This window comes from Rhinolophus sinicus, chromosome 18, assembly GCF_057876585.1.
Source record: "Rhinolophus sinicus isolate RSI-liver-muscle chromosome 18, RSI-T2T, whole genome shotgun sequence".
Classification (NCBI taxonomy): Eukaryota; Metazoa; Chordata; class Mammalia; order Chiroptera; family Rhinolophidae; genus Rhinolophus; species Rhinolophus sinicus.
In genome coordinates this window covers 112,525,350-112,538,229 of record NC_142518.1, presented here as the reverse complement: position 1 = coordinate 112,538,229, position 12,880 = coordinate 112,525,350, and the positions used below count along the sequence as shown (strand labels likewise).

Sequence of the window (12,880 nt, the reverse complement as noted above, 5' to 3'; positions counted from 1 at the left end):
CTGCCTCCTTCTATTGTCTATCTCTAAGTCCTCCTTTTTCCAGACTGGGACATTGTTCCTCAAGTTCCTCTTTCCTGACTTCAGGCCCTTTTCATGATCTACAGGCCCTTCTGTTTTGGATAGGTATTCACATCTGGGGAAGCTTTCAAGAAGTAGCACTTTTAGGTACGTGGATGCTTTACTTGGGCTACAGTTTTCTTCCTGTTGGAGATGATGATCTTAGGTTCCCCAATCTCTCTGAAAACCCTTTTATTTCCAAAGAGTGGTAATCCTCAGTTTCACATCCTTCTGACCTCCTTCCTCTGTGAGGAATGAAATATAAGCAGAGTAGAAAGTGACCCCTTTACTCAGATAGACAGCATGTACCTACAAGGTCCCTGGAATGTTCAACACCCAGGTGTTATGCCTTTGCTTGAGAAATGATAGTGAGTTTACCTTGTACCTAGATCTAGACGTACAGAAACATCTATAGTTTCTAAATGGTTGTGCTCATTAAGATTATTTTTGCTAAATGCCTTTGTCTGCTTTTGGTATCAGGGTAATGCTGGCCTATTGAATAGATTGGGAAATACTCCCTTTCCCCTACTCCTGAAAACTTTGTGGAAGAATTTGTATTGAATTGATATTATGTATTTCTGAAATGTTTTGTAGAATTCATCAGTTTGGGAAGGTTCTTTATAACTTACAAATTCAATTTCTTTAATAGAAATAGAGTTGTTTAGGTTAACTATTTCTCCTTAAGTTTTAGTAATATGTGGAATTTAAGGAATTTGTCCAATTCATCTGAGGTGTTAAATTTATTAGCGTAATGTTGTTCATAATATTCTCTTATTATCCTTTTATTATCTGGAGAATCTATAGTGATACTACTTCTGTGATTCCTGATATTGGAAATTTGTGTCTTCTCTATTTTTTTCCCTGATCAGTCAAACTAGAGGTTTATCATTCTTATTGATCTTCTCAGAGAAACAGCTTTTGGTTTCATTGATTCTCACTGCTTTTTTCGGTATTCTATTTCATTGATTTTTCACTTAGATCTTTGTTATTTCATTTCTTCAGCTTATTTGTGTTTTATTTTCTCTCCCATTTCTAGTTTCTCAAGTTGGGCACTTCGGTCATTGATTTGCAACTTCTTCCTTCTAATGTAGCCATTTAGTGCTATAAATTCCCCCATAAGTACTACTTTAGCAGCATCCCACAAATTCTCATGTTGTGTTTTTATTTCATTCTGTTCAAAATATCTTCTAACTTCATTTTTCATGATTTTCAATCCATGGGTTACAATAGAAGTGAAGTGCGTTATTTGGTTCCTAAACATTTGAAGATTTTACAGCGATCTTTCTGTTATTGATTTATAATTTAATTACAGTGTGATCTGAGAACATACTTTGTATGAAGTGAATTGTTTTAAATTTATTGAGGCTTAATTTATGACCCTGAATATAGTCTATTTTGGTAAATGTGCTACATGCACTTGATAAGAATGTATATCTTGCTGTGGTTCAGAAGAGTGTTCAATAAATGCCAGTTGGGTCAAGTTGCTTAATAGTGTTGTTCATATATTCTATATTCTCACTGATTTTCTGTCTACTCATTCTATCAATTTTCAATTAAACGGATAGGAGTTCTTGTCCTGATGGGGGTGGTAAATATTAAATAATCCCACAAATAAATCTATAACTATTAATGGTGATTCATGCCAGACGTTTGATCTGGCAGCAATTGGAGAACAGGATTAAATGTCTACTAACTCTGAGACTAAATAGCATAGAATCACAGGAAGCCCTATATAAATGCTGGCTTCTATTATTATTATTATTACTACTATTATTATTATTATTATTATTATTTGTTCTATTATTCGTTTTACATTGCCTGAGCACCCACTTTGGGCTGTGCAAGGAGGCAAAGCTGCATGAGATGAGTCTTTGTCCTCCAAGTGGACAGACCATCCAGTGCAGTGTGGGAAGTTCTATAACTAGAAACCAGGAACCCAGGGAGGCAATGTCTGCCCCAGAAGCAATAGGGGAGATTCTGGGATGGGAGTGGAGGTGGGGTGCTTACTGGAGGCAGTGGGAGTGCATTAGAACTGGAAGGATAGGTAGGAAGATACTTGAAGGATCGAAAGCAAACAAACTGCTATGTTGATTACCCTCATTCTCCTCTGCAGACCTCCAGGAAACTTGACAAATATGAGGTGCCCCCTCCTCTCTCTAACTCCTTTTCCCAACTCCCAACTCCCCTCCCATCCCCACCCTCACCCTGCGCACACTAGGTGGTGCAGGGTTTTGCTCAGCTGGGCCCCTCAGCAGTTAACATTGTTTGCATCTGAAAAGCTCAAATCACCACCTCCAGAGATGTTAGAGATCGGAATAATTAAGGCCTCTTTCTAATGCAAATCTAAACCAGAAATTGGATGTTTGTCTCCTTGGAAAATTAGGGTCCCAAGTTCTACAAGGAAGCAGTGAAATTCAGTATAGAGAGGTGATGGCTTTAAGAACTGGAAGTCAATTTGTTTGGACGCTCTCTAGCAACATTTGATTGGATTAAATAAAAACTTACTCCCCACGGCAGTGGACATGATATTCTTTACATGTCAGTCCAATCTCATCTCTCCCCTAGTCTCCAATGCACTTGCAATAAAACCCAAAGCCCTCACCAGGGTCAAGGCCCAACATAATCTGGCCCCTGTCTTTCCCCCAACTTCGTCTCAGGGCCCTTTATAAAGTGCTTGTCACACTGTGCAATTATTTTATTTATTGACTGGCCTCTCCCATATCATTAAGTAAACACATCCCTGATACTGCTCACCCTGGAACACAATTAAAAAAAAGGAAAAAAAGTTTTTGTTGTTGTTGTTGAAATAGACTCTGAGTATGACTAGTTTAAGGGGGAAAAAGGTATTAATAGTATTGGAGTCAGTAATCGTAGGGATCCTAGCAATTTTACAGAATTCAAAAGAGGTTTGAACAAGCAGAGCCGTAGAAGGTCATGAAGTGAGGCAGCGCTGGAGCTTTCAAAAGTAGATGTGTGGACCTTCTTTTTAGTGTCCTACCACTAATTCATAACTTCAGAGCCCTGTCTTATCTGTAAATAACCAAGTTACCTATTTCTTTTTCTTGGGGAGAGAGAGAGAGAGAGAGATAGAGAGAATTTTATTTGTTTCACTTGGGTCAGGTTCTAACACACTGAGAACAGCAGCATTCTGTAGTGTACACCTGACAGCAGGGTTCCCACTCCTGTTGGTGAGGGAGGATTTCTGAAAAACAAAGTATTTACAAATGTGTTAACTCATTAAATCATATCAATAATCCTGTGTGGTAAATATTATTGGTTTCATTATTTATATTATTTATATGAGGAAATTGAAATATAGAAAGGTTAGATAACATTCCCAAGGAGACACAGTAAATAATGGAGCTGGAATACAAATGTATGTGTTCTCACTGTAGATCAGCATTATACAGGAGAAATAAAATGTGAGCTATACATATAAATTTGAATAGTCTAATAGTCAAATTAAAAAATAAAAAGGAACAAGTACAATTAATTTTAATAACATGTTTGGTTTTTTTAAAATTTTATTGGGGAAGGGGAACAGGACTTTATTGGGAAACAGTGTGTACTGCCAGGACATTTTTTCCAACTCAAGTTGTTGTCCTTTCAACCTTAGTTGTGGAGGGTGCCATTCAGCTTCAAGTTGTCCTTTCAGTCTTAGTTGTGGAGGGTGCAGCTCAGCTCCAGGTCCAGTTGCCGCTGCTAGTTGCAGGGGGCACAGCCCACCATCCCATGTGGGACTCGAGGAATCGAACTGGCAACCTTGTGGTTGAGAGGATGCGCTCCAACCAACTGAGCCATTCAGGAGCTCAGCGGCAGCTCAGCTCAAGGTGCTGTCTTCAATCTTAGTTGCAGGGGGCACTGCCCAGCATCCCTTGTGGGACTCGAGGAATTGAACTGGCAGCCTCGTGGTTGAGAGCCCACTGGCCCATGTGGGAACAGAACTGGCAGCCTTCGGAGTTAGGAGCACGGAGCTCTAACCGCCTGAGCCACCGGGCCGGCCCAATAACATGTTTTTTTAACTGTCAAAATATTATAATTTCAACATAGTGCGCTAGTCAATTTTCATATGATCAATAGGAACATGTGGCTTATAGCTACTGTATTGAACAGCTCAGATCTAGAGTCTGGGTTTTTAGGCTTCAGAACCAACTAGACTTTGGCATAAAATCATGGTTCCATCATTTATTAGCTGTGTGATCCTGGGCACAATTTTTGACATCCTCAAGCCTAACTTTCCTCATGTGTAAATTGTATATAATAGTGATACCTATGTCACGTGGTTGTTAAGATTGAGAGATTGTATGGTGTTCAGAGCAGTGCCTGACACATATTAATGATTATTACCTATCATCATCCATCATCATCATCATCATCATCATCATCATCATCATCATCATCGTTTATTATCCTGGTACACTCTACACTTCATATGTCTTCCTTCTCTGACATATTATCTTATATACCTGGAAGTGATAAATCCTCCTTAGGGACTCCCAACTGTACTTTGTATCCATTTTCTCACTGCATCTCACAACCACCCTGCTAGGTAAATATCCCAAATTTACAATTGAGGCAACTGAAATCTAGTGAAAGAACTTGTATAGATCACAGAAGTAGGAAATAATAGCTCCAGAATTTTTGTTTGTTTTGAAGGCATAGATTTTATGCACTTATTTTTATTGACTATTTTGAATATTTGTTGAAATAATTAATAGACACCATTACAGCTTCCAGTGAGCCCAGTGGTTCTTTATGAAAATTATTTTTTAAGTTGCATGGCAGTTTATTTAGAGGGTTTGAAATTCCTATTTTGAAGAATTACTGCTTGAAACACTGAGAAATTCTATTGGCATTATGTCATTTAGTAATTGTATTGCCACATACACTCGAAGTGTGTTATTTTAGGAACATTGATTTAATTGTATGTTTCTGAGCATTTCTGTAATATATAGTTATTGAAGAATAATTGCAAAAGGCAGAAAAAGGACAAAAATAATTTACCCATAATCATAGCACCAAAAAGTGGTCATTTACTGTTAACATTTGGTTTATTTGCAAATCCACGTGTATTTTTCATATTATTGAGATTAGTCTAGAAACACATCATTGTAACCTCCTCTTTTCATTTAAATGAAATCAGTATACATCATAAAAATTTCCAAAGAACAGTAAAGTTTTTAGAAAATATCACTATTATTGACTGTACAATTGTCCAAAATAGTTATCTATAATAATTTATTTGGTAGTGGGTTACTTTCACATGTTTTCCAATACAAATAATGATTCACTGACCATCTTTCTGTATATATTTTGTTAGTATGTTGGATTATTGTACTTTAGATGAATTTTTGAAAGAAGAATCACTGGTTCAAAGGGTAAGCTTTATAAATATCTTGACAAGTATATCAATTTCAGCAATGCTAATTTATGTTCTTTTAATAAAGCTGGGTAGATGGCTACTTTATGTGCTTCATGTAGCTCTGTTTCATTTTTTTCTAGGTTTGAGGAAGCTAAGAAGGAGGCTCATGCTGTGGATACAAAGCTTGCAGAGAAGCAGGAAGATGATGCCACCCTGGAAAAGAAATGGCCCTACCTTGGGGTTCCTTTGACAGTGAAAGAAGCTTTCCAGCTACAAGGTACTGTTCTTTGCATTTTCTTTATTTAGATGCATGGGTTGAATTCACAAATGGCATATATTTTCTGAAGTTATGAACTAGAAAAAATATATTACTAAAGAGAAAGGCTAATGTAAGTTTCTTCTTTATTTTTGAATTGAGGAGAAATATTCTGCAAGTTCCATTGGAAAGAGAGACAATAGTGGCCATCATCTGTTAGAACTATAAAGCATACAAGGGTCTATGCTCAGAGCCCATTAATCCTCAAAGGAGACTACAAGAATATTATTATCTGATTTTTCAAGAAAATAAATTGAGGCTCATGACCCTAAAGTAGCTTGACTAGAGCTAAGCCAGGACGCTGATATAAGCCTGTGCGTTCTCTATAATGCAATTCTTATTTTATAATTTCCAGCCGTCCTTAAAAGTAAATGAAAATCCCAGATATTTTACAGTTATCTTTGTTTATTCTTAATTTTTGATAATTTTAGTATAATGTATCTCAGTGAAGTCCTCTTTGGGTTGTATCATACACCCCAATAGAGTTATCAAAATTATCAAAAAAATTTTTTAAAAGATAATTTTGAAAGCAAGACAAAAAAAAAAAAATCTCATCTCAACCAAGGTAACTCCCATAAGGCTATAAGCAAATTTTTTGGCAGAACCCATATAGGTCAGGAGAGAGTGGGATGATAAGTAAAAAGTACTGGGGGAAGGGAACCTCCAGCCTCATGCCAACTAATTTACCCTGAAAAACTATTATTCAAAAATGAAAGAGAGCTAAATACTTTCCCAGACAGAAAAGCTGAGGGAGTTCATCACAACTAGACCTGCACTACAGGAAATGTTAAAGGGAGGTCTTCAATGCCCAATGAAAAATAATGATAAATGGGTCATTTTATTAAGAGGATGTACAATTGTAAAATTATATGCACCTAACATAGGAACACTTAGGTATATGAATCAAATATTAACCAATCTGAAAGAACTAATAGACAGCAAGCAATATAATAGGGGCTTCAATACCACAATTTCAAAAGTTGATAGATCATCCAGTCAGAATATTAATAAGGAAAAAAATGGACTCGAACTAACTTTAGACCAAATTGCCCTAACAGATATAGGCAGAACACTCAACTCAACAATAGCAGAATATACATTCTTCTCAACTACACGTGAAACATTCTCCAGAATAGCTAATGTGTTAGGTCACAAAACAAGTTCGTCTTTTTAAAAAAAATTTATTGGGTAATATCGGGGAACAGTGTTTATTTCCAGAGCCCATAACCTCCAAGTCAAGTTGCTGTCCTTCAGTATAGTTGTGGAGGGTGCAGCTCAGCTCCAAGTCCAGTCGCTGTTTTCAATCTTTAGTTACAGGGGGTGCAGCCCACCATCCCATACGGCAATTGAATTGGCAACCTTGTTGTTAAGAGCTCACGCTCTAACCAACTGAGCCATCCGGCCGCCCCTCCGAAGGCTCAGCAGCACCTTGTTGTCATCAATCTAGTTGTGGAGGGCGCAGCTCACTGGCCTGTGGGTATCAAACCGGCAACCCTGTTGTTAACAGTTCGTTCTCTAGCCAGCTGAGCCATCTGGCCACCCCACAAAACAAATTTTAACAAACTTAAGAAGATTGAAATAATATCAACTATCTTTTCCAATCACAATGATATGAAACTGTAAATCTATAAGAGGAGGAAAGCTGGAAAATTCACAAACATGTGGAAATTAAACAGCGCACTCCTAAACAACTAATGGGTCAATGAAAAGATCAAACGAAAAATAATTTTTAAAATATTGAGACAAATGAAATGGCAACCCAATGTTCCAAAACGTATCAGATGCATAAAAAGTAATTATAAAGAGGGAAGATTATAGCAATAAATGCGTATATTAAGAAAAAAACAGGGCTGGTCCGGTGGCTCAGGCAGTTAGAGCTCCATGCTACTAATGCCAAAGGCTGCCGGTTTGATTCCCACATGGGCCAGTGGGCTCTCAACCACAAGGTTGTCAGTTCAATTCCTCAAGTCCTGCAAGGGATGGTGGGCAGTGCACCCTGCAACTAAGATTAAACATGGCACCTTGAGCTGAGCTGCCGCTGAGCTCCCAGATGGCTCAGTTGGTTGGAGCACGTCCTCTCAACCACAAGGTTGCCGGTTCAACTCCCTCAAGGGATGGTGGGCTGCACCCCCTGCAACTAATAATGGCTACTGGACCTGGAGCTGAGCTGCGCCCTCCACAACTAAGACTGAAAGGATAACAACTTGAAGCTGAATGGCACCCTCCACAACTAAGATTGAAAGGACAACAACTTGACTGGGAAAAAAAGTCCTGGAAGTACACATTGTTCCCCAATAAAGTCCTGTTCCCCTTCCCCAATAAAAAACATTTTTTTTAAAAAAAGGAAAAAAACAGAGATACCAAATAAACAATCTAATGTTAAACCTTATGAATGTAGAAAAAGAAAAACAAATTAACTCTAAGTTTACAAAAGGAAGAAAGTAACAAAATCAAAGTAGCAGTAAATGAAATAGAGATTTAAAAATAACAGGCAAGAAGGATGAATGCAAGACTTAATAATTTAAAACTACAAGTTCTGGTTATACCTTAAGGAACTAGAAAAAGAAGAACAAATGAAACCCAAAGTCAGAATGGAAGGAAATAATAAAAATCAGAGAAGAACTAAATGAAATAGAGAACTAAAAGACAATAGAAAAAAATTAATTTGACAAAGATCTGGTTCTTTGAAAAAATTAATAAAATTGACGAACCCTTGGCTAGTCTCACTAAAATAAAAAGAGAAAAGACACAAACAAAATCAGAAATGAAAGACAGGAAGGTATCACGGATGCCACAGAAATACAAAGGATCATCCAAGAATACTATGAAGGACTATATGCCACCAAATTCAATAACCTAGAAGAAATGGATAAGTTCTTAGAAACAGATAGCCTCCTAGACTGAACCATGAAGAATTGGAAAATCTAAATAGACCGATCACCAGTAAGGAAATTGAATCAGTCATCCAAAACCTTCCCAAAAGCAAAAGTCCGGGACCAGATGGCTTCACTAGTGAATTCTACCAAACATTCAAAGAGGGTCTAATACCTGTCCTACTCGAACTCTTCCAGAAAATTGAGAAGAGACAATACTCCCTAACTCATTTTATAAGGCCAACCTTACCCTGACACCAAAACCTGGTAAGGATAACACAAAAAAAGAAAATTACAGACCAGTATCTCTGATGAATACAAATGCTAAAATCCTAAACACAATTCTAGCCAATCGAATGCAACAATGCATTAAAAAGATTATACATCACGACCAAGTGGAGTTCATCCCAGGGGAACAAGGATGGCTCAGCATATGCAAATCGATAAATGTGATACACCACATAACAAAATAAAGTGAAAAATCATATGATTATATCAATAGATGCAGAAGAAGCATTTTACAAGATACAACATCCATTTATGATTAAAACACTTACTGAAATGGGTATAGAAGGAAAATACCTTAACATAATAAAGGCCAAATATGACAAACCATTAGCTAATATCATAATTAACAGTGAAAAGCTGAAGCCCTTTGCTCTACATTCAGGAACATGACAGGGCTGTCCCCTATCACCTCTGCTTTTCAGCATAGTATTGGAAGTTCTAGCCAGAGCATTCAGGCAAGAGAAAGGAATAAAAGGCATTCAAATTGGGAATGAGGAAGTTAAATTGTCATTTTTTGCAGATGACATGATGCTATATATAGAAAACCCTAAAGACTCCACCAAAAAGCTGTTAGAAACAATAAATGATACAGTAAATTTGCCGGCTACAAAATCAATGTACAGAAGTCCGTTGCATTTCTATATACTAACAATCAAATATCAGGAAAAGAAATTAAAAAAAAAAAACATTTCCTTTTGCAATTGCAACAAAAAGAATAAAATACCTAGGAATAAACTTAACCAAGGATGTGTAAGACCTGTATACTGAAAACTATAAGGCATTTTTAAAACAAATTGAAGAAAACACAAAGAAATGGAGAAAGATTCCATATTCAGGGATTGGAAGCATCAACATTATTAAAATGGCCATATTACCTAAAGCAATAAACAGATTTAATGCAATTCCCATCAAAATCCCAATGGCATTTTTAAAAGAAACAGAACGGAAAATCATCAGATTTGTATGGAGCCACAAAAGACCCCGAATAGCCAAAGCAATCTTAAGAAAAAAGCACAATGCTGGCATTATCACACTCCCTGACTTCAGCTTGTACTACAGGGCAACAATAATCAAAACAGCATGGTATTGGCAGAAAAACAGACACACTGACCAATGGAATAGAATTGAGAACCCAGAAATAAAACCACATAAATATGGACAGATAATTTTTGACAAAGAAGCTAAATACATACAATGGAGAAAAGACAGCCTCTTCAATAAATGGTGCTGGGAGAATTGGAAAGCCACGTGCAAAAGAATGAAACTAGACTGCTATCCATCACCATCTACCAAAATTAACTCAGAATGGATCAAAGACCTAAACATTAAAACCTGAAACAATAATTTGCATAGAAGAAAACATAGGTACTAAACTGGTGGACCTTGAGTTCAAAGAGCATTTTATGAATTTGATGACAAAGGCAAGGGAAGTAAAAGCTAAAATAAATGAATGGGACTATATGAAACTAAAATCTTCTGCACAATAAAAGAAACCATTGACAAAATAAAGAGGCAACCAACCGAATGGGAGATGATTGTTGCAAACAACGCCTCTGATAAGGGGGTAATATCCAAAATATATAAGGAACTCATAAAACTCAACAACAACCAAAAAAAAAAAACACAAACAAACAAAAACAATCTAATTAAAAAATGGGCAGAGGACCTGAAGAAACATTTTTCCAGAGCACATACAAATGGCCAATAAATATGAAAAGAATGCTCAACATCACTAATCATCAGAGAAATTCAGGTAAAAACCACAGCAGATATCACCTCCCACCAATTAGAATGGCTATCATCAACAAGACAAATACCATGTTTCCCCCAAAATAAGACCTAACTGGAAAATAAGCCCTAGTATGATTTCTCAGGATGACATCCCCTGAACATAAGCCATAATGCATCTTTTGAGGCCAAAATTAATGTAAGACCCTGTCTTATTTTCAGGGAAACATGATAATAACAAGTGTTGGAGATGCTGTGGGGAAAAAGGAACCCTCATACACTGTTGGTGGGAATGCAGATTGGTGTAGCTGCTATGGAAGGCAGTGTGGAGGTTCCTCAAAAAATTAAGAATAGAATTACCATATGACCCAGCAGTCCCTCTCCTGGGTATCTACCGAAAAATCTGAAAACATTTATCCGTAAAGAAATGTGCTCCAATGTTCATTGCAGCAGCTTTATTTACAGTGGCCAAGACATGGAAACAACCAAAGTGTCTTTCAATAGATGAGTGGATAAAGAAGATGTGTCATATATACACAATGGAATACTATTCTGCTGTAAGAAAGATGATATAGGAACATTTATGACAACATGGATGGATCTTGAGAGTATAATGCTAAGCGAAATAAGTCAGACAGAAAAAGCAGAGAACCATGTGATTTCACTGATATGTGGTATATAAACCAAAAACAACAAAAGAACAAGACAAACAAATGAGAAACAGAAACTCATAGACACAGATAATAGTTTAGTGGTTACCAGAGGGTAAGGGGGTTGGGGGGTGGGGGGTGGGAGATGAGGGTAAGGGGGATCAAATATATGGTGATGGAAGGAGAACTGACTCTGGGTGGTGAACACACAATGGGATTTATAGATGATGTAATACAGAATTGTACACCTGAAATCTATGTAATTTTACTAACAATTGTCACCCCAATAAATTTAATAAAATTTAAAAAAAAATTTCCAGAACAACATCAAGAATTCTAATATACCCCTTATCTAGATTCTTCAGTTGTTAATATGCAGCCTGTTCTCAATGGTTCAGAAAGCAGAGAGGAAGAGAGAAAGAGGGAGAAAAAGAAAAGAAAGAGGGGAAAGGCGGGAGAAGGAGAGGAAATAGAAAAGGGATATTCAGGAGACCATGAAAATGGGACAGAAAAATTAAACAAATGTGGAAAATTATTAACAACTGAAGAATCTAGATAAGGGGTATAATGCTACAATAAATGTGGGAGTGTATACATCTCTTTGATATTCTGTTTTTATTTCCTTTGGCTATATACCCAGATGTTGAATTGCTGGATCATATGGTAGATCTATTTTAAATTTTTTGAGGAACCCCATACTCTTTCACATATGTCTGAACAAATTTACATCCCCACCAACAGTGTGCAAGGGTTCACTTATCTCCACATCCTCAGCAACACTTGCTATCTCTTGTCTTCTTGGTGATATGTAGCAATTATACCAGCTGTGATGCAATATCTTATGGTTTTGTTTTGCATTTCCCTGATATTGAGCATCTTTTCATGGGCCTAGTGGGCATTTGGATGTCTCCTTTGAAAAGTAAATGTTGATTTAGTTCCTCTGCTCATTTCTAAATTGTTATTTGTTGTTCCTGAGTCATATGAGTTCTTTATATATTTTGAATATTAATCCCTTATCCAATATATAATTTGCAAAAAATTTCTCCAATCTGTAGGTCATCTTTTCATTTTAATTCTTTCTTTTCCTGTGTGGTATCTTCTAAGTTTGATATCATCTCATTTGTTGATTTTTGCTTCTGTTTGTAATTTTGGTGGCATAGCTCAAAAATGATTGTCAAGACCAATGTTGAGAAGCTTCTTCCCTGTTTTCTTCTAGGAGTTTTATGGGACCAGGTCATAAGTTTAAGTCTTTGATTCATTATGAGTTATTTTTTCTGAGTGGTATAAGATAGAGTTACAATTTCATTATTCTGATGTGTTTATCCAGTTTTCCCAATACTATTTGTTTAAGACACTATCATTTCTCCATTGTGTACTCTTGGGCCTTGGTTGAATATTTGTTGACCATATGCACAGGGGTTTGATTCTGGGCTCTCTATTATGTGTCTATTTTTAAGCTATTTTCATATGTTTTTATTTCTATAGGCTTATAATTTCAAATCAGAAAGTGTTGATATGAATTCCTCCTGCTTTGTTCTGTCTCAGGATTACTTTGTCTATTAATGGTCGTTTGTGGTCATATACAAATTTTACGATTGCTCTTTTT

General features: G+C 36.6%; 1 protein-coding gene across 2 annotated transcripts in view; it reads left to right on the top strand.

The window, feature by feature from the left end:
• Positions 1-12,880, top strand: part of FAAH2 (fatty acid amide hydrolase 2) — an 84,583-nt gene that overhangs the window by 26,085 nt on the left and 45,618 nt on the right. For both annotated transcript variants that reach the window (XM_019719518.3, XM_074323639.1), the window contains exon 3: positions 5,560-5,696. In XM_019719518.3, coding sequence (XP_019575077.1) covers positions 5,560-5,696 — 137 coding nt within the window. The remainder of the gene's footprint in view (positions 1-5,559; positions 5,697-12,880) is intronic.